The sequence below is a fragment of the Cannabis sativa genome, chromosome X, assembly GCF_029168945.1.
Source record: "Cannabis sativa cultivar Pink pepper isolate KNU-18-1 chromosome X, ASM2916894v1, whole genome shotgun sequence".
Classification (NCBI taxonomy): domain Eukaryota; kingdom Viridiplantae; phylum Streptophyta; class Magnoliopsida; order Rosales; family Cannabaceae; genus Cannabis; species Cannabis sativa.
The window spans coordinates 32,492,654-32,511,259 of record NC_083610.1 but is presented as its reverse complement, the minus strand read 5'-3'; the positions used below and the strand labels follow the sequence as shown (position 1 = coordinate 32,511,259).

At 34.0% G+C, this 18,606-nt stretch overlaps 1 protein-coding gene across 1 annotated transcript; it reads right to left on the bottom strand.

Moving 5' to 3' along the window:
- Positions 1-1,969: 1,969 nt before the first annotated feature.
- Positions 1,970-16,175, bottom strand: LOC115714587 (probable protein phosphatase 2C 60). Its single transcript, XM_030643333.2, has 12 exons — positions 16,028-16,175; positions 15,860-15,929; positions 15,212-15,331; positions 14,945-15,008; positions 8,632-8,740; positions 7,894-8,053; positions 6,824-6,949; positions 3,621-3,744; positions 3,393-3,469; positions 3,250-3,302; positions 2,938-2,992; positions 1,970-2,593 (listed from the first exon to the last, which is right to left on the bottom strand). The coding sequence occupies exons 3-12, from the start codon at positions 15,326-15,328 to the stop codon at positions 2,393-2,395; spliced, it is 1,086 nt and encodes a 361-aa protein (XP_030499193.1). The 5' UTR covers positions 15,329-15,331; positions 15,860-15,929; positions 16,028-16,175; the 3' UTR covers positions 1,970-2,392.
- Positions 16,176-18,606: the final 2,431 nt, after the last annotated feature.

Below are 18,606 nucleotides of genomic sequence, written 5' to 3'. Positions count from 1 at the left end.
GGGTTGAGAAGTTTTCTGTGTAATTCAAGTTTTCCAGCAAATTTCTAAGTGTTCCAACCCAAGTAACCTCTCTAGCTCTTTGTTCTATGGATTTCTTAAGCTTTAAGTTAAGGTTTTGCTTGATTTTTGTAAGTTTAAGTGTTGTAGCTTCTAGGGTTGCTTGTTTTTGCTTTCTGGAGTTAGATTAAGGTTGTTTATGTTGATTTGAGTTGGTTTTATGGTTGCTTGTGTTGTTTGAGCAAGGTTTGAGTTTTAAAACTCAAGCTTTGCTCTCTATTGGTGTTTTGTGATTTTGAGCATGCTAGGTTGTTTTATTGCCTTGTTTATGTTCTTTGGGGTATATTGAGCAAGTCTGGAAGGTTTGATTAAGTTTGGGGTTGATTTGAGAGAGTAGTGAAATTTTGAAGTTTTCCTCCACTGAACCGGTCGACCGATTCAGGGGGGCCTATAGGAACCGAAATTACGGTTGGTCCCCAGAAAACCCCACTGAACTGGAATTCTGGTTGGAGAACCGGTCTACCGGTTGGGGCAGTTTTGGGAACCCTAGTTTTTCTCGTTTTTGTAATATTTAGGGTATTGTCATGTTATTTATCAATAGGGAAACTTTTAGTTTCAAGTTTAAGTCCCCAAAAAGTGATTTAGCGTGTCACTCATCAGTTTTACGAATAATGTGATTTATGGGTCTGTAATTCCTCGAGCAGCTATTCCACTCAGGTTGGGCGGCACACCTGAATTCGGAAACGAGATAAGATTAGTATAATGGTTGCATATGTTTATACATATTATTTGCCATGAGAATAGGCAAATCTATAGCCATCAGATTAGCATATCAGGGCATCGGTGAGGTGTACATAGAGTTGCACTGAGATGCCAACAAATATATGCAAGGCTATCAGATAGTATGAGTTATCTGCTACCACATCAGTACGACTAGAGTACTGAGTATAGGTTGGATTCGCAGTTAGTCATAATTTGTCAAGAACGTTCCTGACTCAGTTAGGGTTATGGTTGGGTGTATCGGCGCATGATTATAATACGGGTTATTATTATGTTATTAATTATGTTTTTCTTACTGAGTCTGTCGACTCACAGATATTGTTTGCATGTGTAGGTAAGGGCAAGGCTAAGGTTGAGCAACCGTGAGAGCGAGCAGATGGAGATTGTACATGTCGGGGCGGTTAGGCCTGGAGCGTACAGTCTTTGGGGCAGTAGGGCTTATTTTGTGTAGTCACTAGGCGATAAACTTTTGTAACTCGCACTTTGAAATGGTTGTAAATATTTTGTAAAACGAGATCCCGGTTTAATATAAGTATATTATTTTAGGGTTTATAATTAATTAAATAAAGTTTTAATTAATCACGATTTTCAATAAACTCGTTGATTAGCAACGAGCTGCACAGATAAGTTAAAAATCACGTTAACACGCCTAAACTAGTAAGGTTTTACAACAAAAAGATAAATCAAGTTGTCAAAACTAAATAAAAAATATTGTAATACAAAAACATATTGAGAAGTTAATTTTATTTTACTTATTGTAATTAGGTCAATGTTTGGTTATTTTTCTATGGCTTTGTAATTATCTTTTTATTGTTTTATAGTTATTTTCATGTTGTTTGTTAAGTTGTTATACAATTATTTTTTAGTTGTCTTAGTTGTTTTTGAGTTATTTTTCTATTTTATTGAAATACGGTATTTTTATAATTTTAAAACTTTAACACAGTATTTTATAAACTTGGTACAGTAAAAGTTAAAAATCTCTGGGTCCCAATATTTTTGTAAACTTTCTCAAATTTTACAATATTTTTGTAAGTTCTTTTTTATCTATCTCGGCCAGATGGAACAACCGACCCTCATAATATAAAAACGAAAGATTTATTTTAGTTAGATGGCAAAATTAAGAATCAAAACTCAAATTTTCCTAATACCTATATATACATAACTGCAAACTCATGCACACGGAGTTGGCTTATATAAGGCAAAAACAAGCTGAAAAATTATTTGAAATGAATGTAGTGATGGCTTAGGTTTCTACACAAACAAAAAAATAAAAGTTAAAATCTATTATGTCACAACATGCCGTAATTAAGCAAAAAGACTAATGGAGCTAAGTATATCAGCTGTACAGAGATGTTCAAGCCGAGCCCCAGATGTTTTTACTTCTATTTTCAAGACTAAATACACACAAAAGAGCACAAAAACGTACCCTTTTCCTGTTGGGTGGCTAATCAAACACTTACATGCTGCACCATCTACAATTACACAACAGAGAGAGGCCAACATGTATACATGGAGAGAGGTTGTTGTAAACTTCAAACCAGCTTTCTCGAATAAATGGACTCAGTAATTAGAAAATATAATCCAATCAAATATCCATCCAACTCTTTTGCCTGACTCAGGCTTCAGCTTGTTTCGAGTCATTTTCAGCCACTTTAGATGATGAACATTGCTGCTCGTTGGCAGATGAACCGGGCTGTGTCGGTTTCTTGAATTGCACCAAGATCATGGTCATGTTATCACACCCCTCACCATTGACTGTTGACGGTGCCAAGCATCTGTCAAGCACTTTCTCACATACTGCAGAGAGCTTGCTTTCCTGCATTCATTTAATGATAATTCGGAAATATTCACATAAATATTAAAAGAACGAACTTATTCACATTTGAAATATTAAGAGTCTTAAATTGCTTTAATAAAAAGTAGCTTGTCAGGATTCTGAGATTGAAGTCTGGTTTATTCACTGACGTTAGATTAAGAGAGGGAGTGAAATCAGCTGCATTTTTGTAATGCATAGGGAAAAATATTATAATTAAAAGTTTTTTTGCTAGTGCAGGTACACCACTCATTTCTTCTATATGTTGCCTCCAAATAACAGAAAGAAGAGTTGAGTATAGACTAACTTGATTTCTATGTTGAGCACTGGATTCTAGAATAACTTACCAACTGAAGCTGTTCATGAATAAGATCTACAAGTTGTTGGCTTGTCAAGCAATCCCTGGAAGCAATTAACAAACGCACTAGTCATTAATTGTATTATTTTCTTGAAACTTAACTTCCGGTCGGGATCATCTTTTATCTTTCATATTGTTGTGAGCATCAATTGTATTTTAAATGATTTCAGAACTTTCAAGTTCCAACATAGCCATAGCCAACAAAGGGACACCATCAAACTTAAACTTCACAATCAGCGCCAAAGTTCTAGTAGAGTGTGAGACTAAAGCTAAATTTAAAGAAAGAGAGAACAGCACACACCAGATACCATCACAGGCAAGCACCAGGAATTCATCATCATCACATAGCTCGACCTAACTCAACATCAAGAATTAAAATATTAAAACCAGAGGAAAGATTTCATAAACAGCATATTTGATTAAAATGTGTACATGTATACATACTGTGTTTATATCTGGGCTGGCAGTTACAATTTGCTTTTCAGCAGGCAAAAATTTGTTCTGCTTGAATTCCATATCCCCTGAAGTTTATAGAGAAAATAATCAGAGCATGAAGACAAAGGAAGAATATGCTTCCACTGCAGATATATATCTACTAAAGGGTGTGTACTTGCGGTCACTTAAATTTGCTAGCACGCATGTATATGCCTTAAGTGGCATGGTGATGCATACCTATAGCTCTTGCAAGATTTAAAGAGCCATTAACCCGACCAGCATGGATGAAACCACCAGCTTTCAAAATTCTTTCCTTCTCAACCTCTAGATCTGGTTTGTGATCTCTAGATAAATTGTAAGCCTGAAATTAAGAAGCGGAATTCAAGGAACAAAGAATCATATCAAACTAAATGTCTACACGATGAACATTAATTTAATAGACACCTATAGAGTGGTAAAGTGGGAAACTGAGAGAATAAATGTAGTAGAGGGTACACGGTTAATTGTGGATAATTGTAGTAACACGGGTAGTATACATGTATATATATATAAAGAAAGCTAAGCACATGTTGATGTTGATTTTGTATAGATTTGCTCTAGGGAGATTTAGTCTCTCTAATACTTCATTATTCTAGTGTGTTCTTATCGTTTTGTATATTCTATGACATTCCAGATCTGCCTGGTTCTTCTCATTGTCGTGTACTTTCATACGCTCATTAGCTTAGCTTTGGGTATATCAAGTGGGAATGGAGCCAACGATCTTTGGTGCTGATAGCAACTTCCAATGTACTCTTAACACGACAAACGTCAAGATTTGACAGAGGGGAAGCTGCCAATTGGATTGTTCGGGCCAAGCAATATTTTTCCACACAGAAAATGACTGATAACGACAGTTGCATTAGAAACACATTCGCTAATTGGAAAATCACTATGGACAGATAATTTGGGCGGAACTGACTAGTTTGGTGCATGATACCGTATGTTAACACTATCAAGTACTTTAGAATTTATTCTTTGTTAATGTTTTGTAGTTTGTTTTACTTAAATTTAATTGTGTTTTGTTGTTTGGAGTCATTGGAGCAAGCAAATGAAATGCAAGAAAAATTGAGGAACAAAGAAAAAAACGATTGCAAAATCAGCGTTCAGCAACGCAAAGGCTGTCTTTTGTCGTGACGCCAATAGAGTTTGTGAAATTAGCAGCTAAGCTTCGCAACGAGCAGTGTTGATTTAAGCTTGAAATAATGTTTCACTCATTTTGCTTTGATTACTTGGAAAAGAGCGAGAAGAAACAATTTTAGTACTTAACAACTTTTGGTCATGAGAGATTGGTACTCATCACTTTATTACTTATTGTGATAACGTGCACTTGCGCTGTTTAAAACATGCATAAGTTTTTAGCATTGTTGCCAAGAATCAGACCCGGGTCATTGGTGCATTGGGCTGGTTCATTGATGGTATTAAGGAATAGCTTAACAATTCTGAAGAAAACGTCAGGTCAAGGATTAAATTAAGCCGCCAATCTAAGGTTTTGTTCTATAATTTCCTTGTTTAATTTTTTGCTTTGTTAAAAAAATGGAAACAAAAGTACCAAAAAAAACCATTTCAAGCTTAGGCGTCATGACAAGTTCACCTAAAGGCGCCGTGACATCAAAATACGAACCAGCATTATAGTGTTTGATGCCACGAAGACCTGGCAAAAATTGCTAAGCTTTCCAAGTTAATGGCTAAGCGTTGTGACACTAACCTTGCAGGTCACAATATCATCATGCTTTCTAAAAGAAAACAGGGCTTCATTTCCCAACCAAACCACCACAAGCACCTTTGTGCGCACATCTTCAGTTTGGGTACACAATGCCGCCAACTGTCCCACCATCTCATGCGCATCAAAGCAAGCAGGAAACTAGCGATGGTCGTATCCTCGTTCAGGTCAATCATTCTCCTCTCTTGTTACCTTTAATTCTCTTTTCTACTTCTGTACATTGAGGGAAATGCACCTTTATATATCATGTCGTTTCCTAAAATTTATTACACATACACATTTAAGGAATTTAGCAGGATTGTTGAGGAAAGTTTATGAAGCAATATTCTCGCTATTGTAGCATTTGCTTGATCTTTCACTATATACATTATGGAATCTTTAAGGCATGTTTGTTGAACGAGTTAATTGTTTGTTTTTAGTTTTGTTTGCTTGAGACCAGCAAACCGCTAAGCTTGGGGAATTCGATGCTGTGTATTAACACTATAATACCTAAGAAATTATTGATTGTTAATAATTTTGTAGTGTTAATACAATCAATAATTTTAGAACAAGAAAAAGTCATATGCAAGAAACATTGAGGACAAAAGAAGAAATCTAGTGCAAAATCAATATTTTGCGTCGCGACCACTGTCTTATGTGTCGCAGCAACAACAGAGTTTGTGAAGTCAGCAGCTACGCGTAGCGACAGTTGGTGTCAGCATTGCAACTCAGAGAGAAAAAAAAACATAAAAATTAACTTGCCTTATTTGCTTACTTTTCTGTGGAGGTTTACGGAGAGGGGAAAAGGTCCTAACACTGGAGAAAGAATAGGAATTTAGAATGTCTCCAGTTGAAGGTTTATCATACCTATCTGGGTAGTTCTTATTACATTGTGATTCTTCTTGGGTTTATGTTAATTTGATCATACATGGATAGTGTGGCTGTAATCAGTCTATTGCAACAGCTACGATTATACTAGATTCACACATACTTCATGACACAATGGAACTTCTTGAGTTAGCTGAAAATGAATTTTCACTTCACAACTCCAAAACTATACTACAGGTCAACAAGGTGGTTAAACAGACATCAATATTGGATTGGTCTTTCGACAAAAAGTTGACTCGCTGTTTACATCACAAAGAGAAGATACTGTAATCTTGACATTATCCAGCAGCCCGGATAATTCAATGTATTTGATTTGTGTGTTCTCATCACTTTGTTTATTCAATGACAAATTCCTGATCAGCCTAGTTATTTCTATTGCCTTTCTACTTTAATTTTTTCTTGGTGGATTATAGTTGAGAGAGATTGAGATTAAGGAAATTTCAAACTCAAGTATTTAAAGAGGTTGAGATTACCCTAAAAATAATCTTAAAAGTAGGACCCACTTAATAATAAACCCTTCACTAAAATTATACCAAACAGAAATTTAGTTCTACGTTCTCATTCCCAAGAACCCGAACTCCCATACCAAACACCTCAATATATTTGCCTATTACCTTTGCTATTGTTTTGAGGACCCTAGTTGAGTAGTTGGTGTGTATCATAATCAGCTAACGACCACCTTACTAATTTGGAATACAAAGCTTAAGGTAACTGAAAACATATGTCGAGTCGACCAATCAAATAAAATAAGATGTGCTTAATAAAATAATAGCAAAGATAACATGAGAAAAAGAAAGAAAAAAAGAAATACTACCTGCCCCTTCCTTGATATGACGCAACGAGAATCACCCGCATTTGCAACAACAAGTTGGTTGTTTCGAATAATTGCAACACAGGCTGTGCTCCCAGAAGTTGGACCGCTAAAATCAGAATGAGGCCCCTACAACGGAATTATGTATAAGATAATGAACTTCAAAAGAGAAAATAAGGTTCAAGAAAAAGTGCTTCAGATGAGACAGTTTTCATATTAGATAAACTAGCCCAGGATAGGGTTGAACCCCAGACCTCTGATTCACAATACACCCAGACAACCACTTGAGCTATACCAATGAGATATAAATCAAATGTGACCACATGTGTTAAATAAGTAAATAATTTATTATCATCTTAGCTGTAGGAATGAATCAGTAAATGATCTTATCACCCAAAGAACCGTTAATTCCAGCGAGAAAAATGCTTTAACAGAAAGCTAATAGAAATTGCAAGTAAATATATTTCTCCTCTCAATAAACCAAGGGACCAAGTTTTTTTTTTTTTTTTTTTTTTTGAAAAAGCGACCAAGTTGCAAAAAAGAACATCCTAGTGTACTAAGTCATTTATGACAAAGCTAATAACAAAGATGCTCATTTACAACTGAAAATGAGAAGTCCAAAAGCATACCAGTACTGATGACTGATACGTCTGTTGTTTTTATCTAATGTAAACAAGAACAATCTCAAAGTTTTCTAAGAAAACAGAAACTACTAAAGAATGAAATCCAGAATATCAATCTTTACATATACAAAAGATATGTTAAAAGAATGTAATCTGTCAGATCAAAGTTATGAACTATACTTTTAGAATGGAGGTGTGAGGTTGTGTGAATTTGAAGATTATGGATTCCTTTTTAGATATATAGTGTAAATGTTAAAGTTACATAGATGACTGTATGAAAATTGGGGATTGTAACAGCCTATTTTAAAGTACTACAAAGTTGCTAAAACATTTTTTTCCAGTTTCGTTTAGGAAGGAAATCGAATTTGGAACAAAGAGGTGTGAAACTGAAATGTTAAAAAAAAAATCAAAATTGCTATAACATATAACATTCATAACTTTGAAACCTACCTCCTCAAAGGCCCAATCATCAACTTGATCATTTGTATCACTGCTACTGCTCCTTGGAGACCAAATAAGCCCTTCTATCATGCCAGTAAATCTGTTTATCTTATCTCCCAAAATAGCTAACTCTCTCCATCCCCTTTGTCCACGCATCATTTCATCCATTCTGCACATTTATTACACAAATTTAACAAACCGGAAGAAATGTAAAACTAATTCTGAAATAAAAATTATCAATCACTGAAGAGGTCCTTTATTGTTGATTTTTTTTCCAATAGATAACAATGGAAGGGAAAAATGTATAAAACAATGCATTTGACACCTTGGTTGACAGAAATCCAGTAATCCCACTTTAGAAAGGTACAAAATTTCAAAAGCATAGGAAGTGAAACAAATTTAACATACTAAATTTTGAAATGACAATGTAAATGTAGTACACAAGGCTTCTAAGAGAACTTCTATCGACTTTGGGGCTTGACCTCAACCAATGATAACTGTTACTCTACAAGATTGGGAAGCTTTTAACAAAGTAAAAAAGTTTTTCATCATAGTCAATGGTATTCTAGTCAGAAAATAAAAGATATATAAAGCAGAACACAAGAAGAATACATTTGTTGATTGGAGTTTGATTCACATAGATAATTGGTACGTAATCCTAAACCTATAAAGCATTATTTTAATATCTGCAACAATATCAACTAATTAGAAATGCTGATGATAAACCAAAAGAAAAGAATAAGAGACCTGAAAAATGATTTTTGAACAGAAGTTCCTATATCTCCACCAGTGTATGCGTCATTCTTCAGAACCTGCCGATGAAGAAACTTCGCACAGAACTTAGCAACCACCTTACCTGAGATTTCAATGGACTGAAGTCAATGCATAGTACAAATTAAATAGCGGCAATAGGTAGGTTTCATCAATAGAAGACTGGAGTCAATCTTCAAAATACTGTGAATTGTGGCCTAAGAGGTTTAAAGTTGATAAGCAAGTCCAGAATTATTTTCCAATGACAATGACATTTTGCAATACCTTGTGAGTACCAAGAATTATTTTTCAACTCCTACTGACAAAATTTGAAGAACGGCTATTGGGTTTCCAGTTCAAGACATGTTACGCCTCAAATATACCTAACATGCCCAACACATTCAAGCACAAGAATAGACCACAAGTAATTAAGAAGCTCTTGCTGAGTTGTATACATAGTTATTTTGTTAATTCTAGTAGGAGAGAGACCTAGTATTTTAGTGGTCAATCTCTCTGAGAATATGATTGCTGTATTTTAATTGGGGAGGAGTAATATTGTGGAGACATCCAAGTGTCTCGGAGACTTGGACTTTGTAACTCTGGCTTTTCTTAAAAAATCAATGAGAACCCTAATAGCAGAAATTATTTAGGATTGATTTTTGATAGGCCTCCCCTCACATACATGTATCCTCGTAAATACCCAGGTGACAATAAAAATGACATGTCAGCAGCAGGGAATTAATTAGTCAAGGGAAGAAAATCGGTATATTTGCTGAGTTTGTCCACCACCATGAAGACAGTATCCCAGCCCCCAAATCAAAATCATCCCTCAATTAAATTCATGGAATGTCAGAATCAAATCCCATAAGCTTCGTAATCCACTTTTGATATACTCATTTCATACTCTATTAATTTGTACATAGAAGAATGCGTCAACCCAAGAGATAAGGACGACATTTAGTGACAGCAAAGACAATAGCCATGTGTTCCATTTCATAGATGAATTTTAAACATGAGTTTTTTGACAAGGGAAAATTGAGGAAATCTTTGTATGATCTCATGTAATCTCCTCGAGCTAGGTATGATCACTTTACTAATATTTAAAAAGGTTTTGTTATTCTCAATGTCAAAGTGATCACACATTGTTTGTAAAACAATCTAAAAAGGGGAAGCTGGCTATTACAATTGAATAAGTTGATAATATAATAATGACACGAGATCATGAATAGAAAATAAGTCAGGTTAAACAATTTCTTTTTAAAGAATTTAAAGTCAAAGACTTAGGAATCTCAAATATTTCCTATTGTTAAAGATGAAAAGAGAATTCTTTCTCATTAGTTTTATTGAAAGGAGTGGTAAATTTATACACAAAACTAAGTATCTACCTTAGGAAAGTAGAATTAAGCCAATTGACAACTAATTTCCCAAGTACAATCGGTCGAAACAAGTCTGTTGTATTGGGCTTTCTGAAAGAAAAGATGAGGAAGCGTATACAAAGTTGGAATGGTAAACTCTTGTCACGTGCTAGTAAGGAGGTCCTGGTTCGTAATGTGGCTCAAAGTCTTCCAACTTTTGTTATGAGCGTTTTTCTTTTGCCTACGGGAACGTGTCATAATTTGGAACAACTAATGGCTAATTTTTGGTGGAAGTTATCCAGGAATTCCCGTCAAGGAATTTCGTGGATGAGTTGGGAGAGGATGGCATGTAGTAAGGAGGTTGGGTTGGGGGATTGGGTTTCCGCTCTCTTCATGATTTCAATTTGGCTATGTTGGGTAAACAAGCTTGGAAGTTCCTGACCAACCCTGATTCGTTGGTTTCTCGAGTGTACAAAGCTCGGTACTTTAAAAATGAGAACTTTCTTTTGGCAGAACTCGGTAATAATCTAAGTTATATTTGGAGAAGTCTTGTTGCGGTAAAAGATTTGATTCGTAAGGGAGCGCGGAAGGGAATTGGTAAGGGAGAGGAGACACTTTTATTTGATGCTCCGTAGCTTCCAAATGGGTCAATCCCGAGTCAAAGTAGTTTGGATCCTGGTTTGCCTAATGAACAGGTTAGTAGTCGTTTGTGGTGGGTGAGAAAACTTGGGATGTTGATGTTGTCAAAGATTTGTTTGATGAGGAAGTGGCGGTCAATATTTTTGGTATTCCCCTTTCTAATTCGGTTACTAAGGATTACTGGTATTGGGGGTTTGACTCTTCTGGCGAGTATATAGTTAAGAGTGTGTTTAAATCATCACAGACAAATTGTGAGGGTGGTGTGGACGGGGAGGTTGTGGCATTTTGGAATAAGTTTTGGCAATTAAAACTTCCTCCAAAGGCAAAAAATTGTGTATGGAGGGTGGTTAGTGGGTGTCTTCCTACGAGAGTTCAGTTGAAGACTAAACATGTCTCTTTGTTGTGTTCTATTTGTCATGGGGCAGGTGAATCAATTTTGCACTGTTTAGTTGCCTATGATTTTTCACAGAATTGTTGGCAGGTAGCGGGTTTGGTTATGATTCCAGTTGATGCAGGGTCGTTTGGAGACTGGTTTCTTCATTTGTTCTCACGACTGGGTGAGGAACAAAGTGTTCAGGCAGTGATGTTGGTTTGGGCAATTTGGTTCACACGAAATCAACTCTTGTGGAAGGGTAAGAAAAGTCGGGTGAAGTTCGTAGTCAATTTGGCTCGTATCACTCTTGATCAGTGGAGAAAAGCTTACGAAAGAAGTTTGTTTCCTGCGTTTGACACTTGATATCTTCCGGGTGTTAGTATTATCAAATTTGATTGTCTGGTATTGGTACAAACTGTTAGAAATTTGAATGTTTTGTCATCCACTTTTGGTGGTGTCGTTAATGATTGTAAACAACTTTTATCTTTTTTTAGTGATGTTTCTTTACGTTTTGTCAAACAGTCAGCTAATCGGGCTACTCATCTTACGGTTAGAACAGCTTCTTTATATGCTGATCGTATTTTTTCAGAGTGTAATCTCCCTTTTAATGTTGTTGATATTGTTGAGGCCAAGTTGGTGTAGTTGAATGAAATTTGCAGTTCAAAAAAAAACACCTAGGAACGAAAATTGCTCAATCCAAGAAGGCATTAGGGTCTCTCAAAGAACATACTCTCTTGATCTTCTAAAAGAAATTGGCATGTTAGGCTGTAAAACCAACTGATACTTCTACGGTACTAAGTCTAGGTCTAGGTTAGACCCAAGAGCTGAAAAATGTACCTTTCTAGGCTATCCTCCAAATAAAAAAGGGTAATAATCCTATTACTAAACATCTTAACCAAATAATCTTCTCATTACCCTTTGGAAAGGATTTCGTGCCTGAACTAAGAACCCCAATGCCAAATACATCTCATACAATCACCATCCGAAACCTATAGAGAATTTACTACAAAAAATCCAGAATTTGGTGCACCTAGAAACATTCACGAAGCATTAGGTGAACCGAGTTGGAAATTGGTAGTGCTTGAAAAAATGAATGTTTTGAAAAGAATGGGACTTGTGAGATTGTAGAATTACCGAGACAAAAAATATAGGATGTGCAAATGGGTGTTTACGATAAAAAGCAAAGTTGATGGAAGATTGAAATGTATGGCTAAGGGATTTACCCAAATACATAGAATATACAATCAAGAAACATTTGCTCATGTTGCAAAAATTAACTCTATTCGATTGTTGTTGTCGCTAGCAGTCGATTCTAATTGGCCTTTACACCAATTAGATGTAAAAACAACCTTTTAATGGTGATCTAGAAGAGGAATTGTACATGAATCCTCCACCAGGCTTCGAAGAAAACTTTTTTCTTGGAGATTTTCGAATCAATTGACAAATCTTTGAGATTTGATCAAATATCAAGAGTGCAAATCTGTAGAGATTTAAAGATATTTTTTGGTATAAATAGACATTTCTGGTGTAAATATAAGCTGATTTCCTACATTGAATAAGATTATTCTTTCCTTTTTTACTTTCTTTGTAAATGCTATAAAGCCTACATTGTATCAATAGTTTTAATATACATAAAACAGTCATACGACTTTTATTCTTACTATTTCCAGTGGAGTTGGGAAAGTTTGCAAAGGAAATGTCTTTAGATAGACCTAAACAGTCCCCTAGAACATGGTTTGAGCACTTTGGTAAAATGTTAAAGTGTTATGGGCACACTCAAAGTCAAGTTGATCACACTATATTCTACCAACACTCAAAGAAAGGAATGATGGTCATTCTAATTGTGTACGTAGATCATATTGTGCTAACTTGGGATGATCTTCGTGAATTAGAAAGGCTGGAGGGAAAACTTGGTCAAGAATTTGAAACCAAAGACTTGGTGTACTAAAATACTTTCTTGGAATTGAATTTGCAATATCCAAAGCAGCATGCATTTTCGTAAGTAAGCTAAGCATAAGTACGTGCTTGATTTGCATAGTGAGACAATTATGATAGGCTGCAAATATGCCGAAACGCCTATTGAACACAATGTTAAATTTCAACTCATAGAAGTGGAAAATGTGAAGGATCAGGAGTGTTATCAAAGATTAGTTGGGAGACTGATTTATCTATCACATACACGATCAGACATAGCATTCTTTGTGAGCATGGTTACTAGTTTTAGCATTCACTGAGACTTAAACATTTTGAAGTTGTCTACAAATTCTAAAATATCTAAAGGGAACACCTAGGAAGCGTCTCTTGTTTAAGTCACTAGAACATCTAGAAATTATATAGATGTTGATTGGGTAGGAAGCATGGTAGACCGAAGATCTAACTCAAACTATTGCTCATTTGTTTGTGGTAATTTAGTTACACGGCAAATCAAGAAGCATAATGTAATGGCTAGAAGCAACAGTGCTAAATCTGAGCTTAGGGTTGTGGCTCACGACATGTGAGAGATTTTATGGATAAGAAGATTACTTAAGGATATAAAGTTATCACAATCATCTCCTATGAAATTGTACTGCATGCAATCACAATTGCTCACATTGCAGTGCTTCATGATTGCACAAAGCATGTCGAGGTGGATAACATTTTATTAAGGAGAAGATAGAGAATGGACTAGTGCGCATGTCTTACATACCTATGGGAGAACAAGTAGTCGATATCTTCACAAAAGAAGTTTACAAAAAAATGTTTGATTTTCTAAATAGAGAGTTGGTTATGGAGATTTCTTTCAGCAACTTGAGGGAGAGTGTAGGAATGATTTTTGTGAGGTTATAACACAGGTATTATGTATATTGTTTCAGTAATTTTAGGAAAGTAGTTAATAGGAATTATCTACAGTCTTTATTCCACGATTTATTTCCCTATATAAGGAACTCCGTATTAGTTTAAATATACTATTAGTGTGAAGAAATAAAATATCAAAAAGAAAACCCAAGGACTACAGGCTACAACTTGGGAACTCGTGAATCAATAAGGAAGAACAACGACAACCAGTGCCACTGGAGGATTTATGGGTCCGTTGAGCTTTGACAGTGACTAAATGTTTCGTTTATGTCCTACCTTGAGCTGGTCAAAGGTTATGAGCTGGATGGACAAGGTTCTTGGTTTGGTTGGTAGATTCTGGAATGGAGCTTGACTCACAGTCTGAATACTACTCAGATTAGGATTCCTTGCATAGTTGTGTTGTTAGAGAAGAGACGGTCATTTTGTCAGTAATCATTGAATCTACAACTTAAGCTACTTAGGGGAACTACCAAATACAACAGATTTTCCTGAATTTCACCTTGAGGAAAAGGTGAATGTTTGGGCTGAGGGTAATGTTAGGCCTCAACTATGCGTAACATGCCTAACAAATTCAAGCACAAGAATAGACCACAAGTAATTAGAAGTTGCTGCTGAGTTGCATTTTCCTAATTGGTTGATTGCATTTTTAATTAGTTGAGGAAGATACTTTGTTAAATCCTAGTAGGAGAGAGACCTAGTATATATAGGTTCATTTCTCCGAGTTTGCCATCTGATTATTGTATTTAAATTTGGGAAGAGTAATAAGTGTCTTTGAAGACTTGGAACATTGTAACTATTTATATAAATAAATATATATATATATATATATATATTTATAAGTCAATGAGAACCCTAATAGCAGAATTGTTTCAAGGGTTGATTTACTGTATTTGATATTTAGTGTGTGCCACATGTCTGCCCATACAGCACAACTAAAAAGACACCCTTACTCAGAAACATGTGACAGACTATCATAATACATTCTATGGAGCAAACTGCCATCAAGAATCACTGAGTCAGAAAGGCCATCCAACAATATGCATAAACAAATACTAATAAAATTGGTAATCCAACAAAGATAGTGGCAACCCATCCTCCCAATTCTTACCTCCATGACCATCATAAACCCCAAAGAAGGAAGTGGACGCATCCAGATCAGGATAAGCGGCATGCTAAACAAAAAAAAAATAAAATCACAGTAACTTAAGAATAATCTTTGACAAGATAAAAGTCACAGAATGAGACTTGCCAGTACACAAACTGAAAGCGGGCTTGTCAATAGAAGTGAAGATTATTTAAAACTTTAAATATCAGAAAATGGATCAATTTCTGATCAGTTCTAATTTAGAAAGAAAAGATTTTATTAATTACTCACAGCATCTTCCATGGATGCGCGCCACCCTTGCATTGATGATAACCCGTATCTTAGCCGATCATTCCCACCATCTTCAGAGAGCTTATCAGTTTTGGGAGTACTGAGGTAAGTACCCATTTTCTATTCAAAATAAACAAGGCATGAACTATCAGAAAGGAAGAAAGAAAGAAAAAATATGTATGTATGTATATATCTAGATTTTTCAATAATCAAATCTCAAACTTCAAATTAAAGAAAAATGTTGAATACATCGGAATCGGTTAGTATGAAAAATCATCAAACAAAATAAGCAGAACAGAACCTTCACCAACAAAGAAAAAACCCATAAAATATCAAACGGGATCAGCTCAATCAAAGGTTAAAAAAAAAGGTTCACGAGATTTAAGCGGAAACCTGAGTCAGATTAAGAAATTTTAATTCATACATATACATCAATCAATATCAAGTTAAACACATACATTGTAGAAGAATCGAGCTACCAATTTCCATTTTTGATGAAGAAAATAAATCGCATACTTATAAGCAAACAAAAAAGTGAAGAAACGAAAATTACTAACAAAGACCCAGAAGCTAACTTTACATTTCCATGAAGAAATTAAATTTAAACAAAAAATATGAATTTTAAAAAGACATTTAAGATTCACTTACATGCCAGGTTTATTCGATTGTAGTGAGCAGAAAAATCAGAACCCAGATGATAAATATATTCTGACGGAATCTGAAAGAAAGAGAAGCAGGAATTGGTTGAAATTAATCAAATGGAAAAATGAAAGGCCGTGAAAGAGAAAGAAGAATGAGTGAAGAGAAGAACGAGACTTTGTGGATGGAATGTTGATCTTAGTAAGAAGCAGCTTTGGAAATTCCAACTAACTGTTTGGACTTTTTTCCTCTTACCCACCCACGTAGACTGTCTAATTCTAATTCTGCTACCACTAAGTCTTTTTCACTTCTTTTATTATTTCTTTTTCTAATTTGATTTAACAATATTTTAATTTTCTATAAAAGAAATTTATTGTTACAGTGTAGGTAGGAAGACAAAATCTCCCACTAATTTCGTTTCCTTGAAGTATAAAGCACTCACGATTTAGGGGTGTTCATTGTATCAAATTCAAATTTTTTTAAATCTATTCAGATCCGATTTAATTATATATTAGAAATTAGATTTTACCATCTAATCTGATTCAATTAATTTTCATCATTAAATCAATCCAACATCCATTAAATATTAGATTGAATCGGTTCTATCCATTGGATGTATTTCATATATATTTATTTATTTAATTTAGGTTTATCCAATATTTTAAACCTAATTATTTTTTGGATCAGATCGAATCCATCCAATATTTTAGGTCTAGTATGTATTGAATTGGACCGGATCCATCCAATCAAAGAAAAAAAAAAGAGTAAAATTTTAATATTAATTTTCAGATATACATATAGATTTGACGTATAATAATATAAAATCTAATTACTCATCCAAACTAAAAGAAAATACTAATTAGTTCGATTAGATGTTGGATGTATTGGATTTTTAGACACCTCATCCACCATCCAATCCGATCCAATTGGATATTTAAAAATAACATCCAATCTGATCCTATTGCAATTGGATATCCAATGTTTGACGGTCGGTTGTAATTGGATCAGTCGGTTCTCATTAAATTTGATCGATTTATGCACACCCCTCCAGACCAACACGAGTGTTTCCAGCATGTTTTGTCCTCACTCACACGCTTCTTGGGAAAACTTCCCAGGAGGTCACCCATCCTGAAATTGCCCCAGGTCAAGCACGCTTAACTGTGGAGTTCTTTCGAGATGGGCTACCGAAAAATAAGATGCACCTTGTTGATATAGGTAGTACCAATCAATCCATTTAAGCTCTCTTCAACTGTGTAGTCCCATACCTACACAGTCTCTGAATCATCCCACTTGACCTTCCCCAGGCGGTGTGAGATTGCACAGCTTACCCGGTATATCCCCTTACAGATCACGGGACTACTGACTGTCACAATACATATTGAGAAATACTATTCATTGCTTTAAAAGAAAATATAAAATAGGTCACTTGATGTATGCCATTTTTAACCAATCTCTTCTCTATTTTAGAGAAAAGCTCATTTTGAAGAAGCTATTGTGAGTGCTCTAAGAGCTAAATTATTTAGCTAAGAACACTCACAAGAGCTTCTCTATTCTATTTTTTAAAATACGTCACCAAAATTTTAATTTTTTTATTTTACCTCACACATTTACATTATACCATACATCAATTTTTTTTATAATTTTCTCTAAAATATTTAAATAATATATTTATAGTACACACAAATAATAAAATATTATATATTACATAATATTTATTTATTTTTACACTTACAATTAAATAAATACATTATAAAAATTATAACTAAGTACTAAAACTAAGATAACTCTTAGCTACATTTAGCTAAACACTATTCATAAGGTAATTTTTTTAGTTATTTTAGCTCATCTATTGGATGTGATTTTTTGACCTTTTTTTTAACTCTCAACTATTTTTTTTACCTCAAACTTTTATATTATATCATACATCAGCTTCTCTATTTTTTCTCTATATCATTTAAATATTATATTATTAATATATTTTATTCATTTTATATTAATAATTCATATAATCTTATACACATATATTAAAAAGTTAAAGAAAATATTATTATAATATATTTAGCTCAATGAATAGTTATCTCTACATTTAGCTAAGCACTATTCATTGAGCTAAAAAATATGTAAAATAGCTAAGGTTTACATCACTTGTTGGAAGCTCAATTTTGTTATTTTTTCCTCTATAATTTAAAGATTGAGCTATTTTAGCTCATCTATTGGGAGTACTCTACTTGTGAATAGTATTTAGCTACATGTAGAGAAATACTATTTATTATAAATATTACTTTAATTTTTCAAAAAAAATTTGTAATATATGTGTGTGATATTAATATTATTGTATTCATTTTTTTAAAAAAAATGAATAAAATAAAGGAGAATTACCCTATATACTATTTTTTTAACTCTTTTTTTTCAAATTTACAGTTTAGGTTTTTAAAGTGGTTACAGCGCTAGTTGCAATAGGGGTTTCTATACGATTTTTTGTTGCAATTTAAGTTGTGTAAAAATAAAAAAGCCCCTAAAATATATTATAATAAATAAATTTTAAATAATATAGAGAAAATATAAAGAATCTATATACATATAAAGGAAAAGTATAAGACGGTAATGTGGCAGGTTAAAATTGCTTAAAAGTACTTTATCTATTTTTTTTCTTTTTTTCTAATACTTTTACTAATAAAACACTTTTGAATACTTTATTCTATTTTCTCCTTGATTCTCTCTATTTTTTAATTTTTTTATTACTAAAAAAATATATT

Coding starts and splice junctions, on each gene's coding strand:
- LOC115714587 (XM_030643333.2), bottom strand. CDS start 15,328: ATGGGTACTTACCTCAGTACTCCCAAAACTGATAAGCTCTCTGAAGAT. Junction 8,741..14,944: donor GGTTTATGATGGTCATGGAG/GTAAGAATTGGG, acceptor TTGAAATCTCAG/GTAAGGTGGTTGCTAAGTTC. Junction 3,470..3,620: donor AAATCTTGCAAGAGCTATAG/GTATGCATCACC, acceptor TATAAACTTCAG/GGGATATGGAATTCAAGCAG.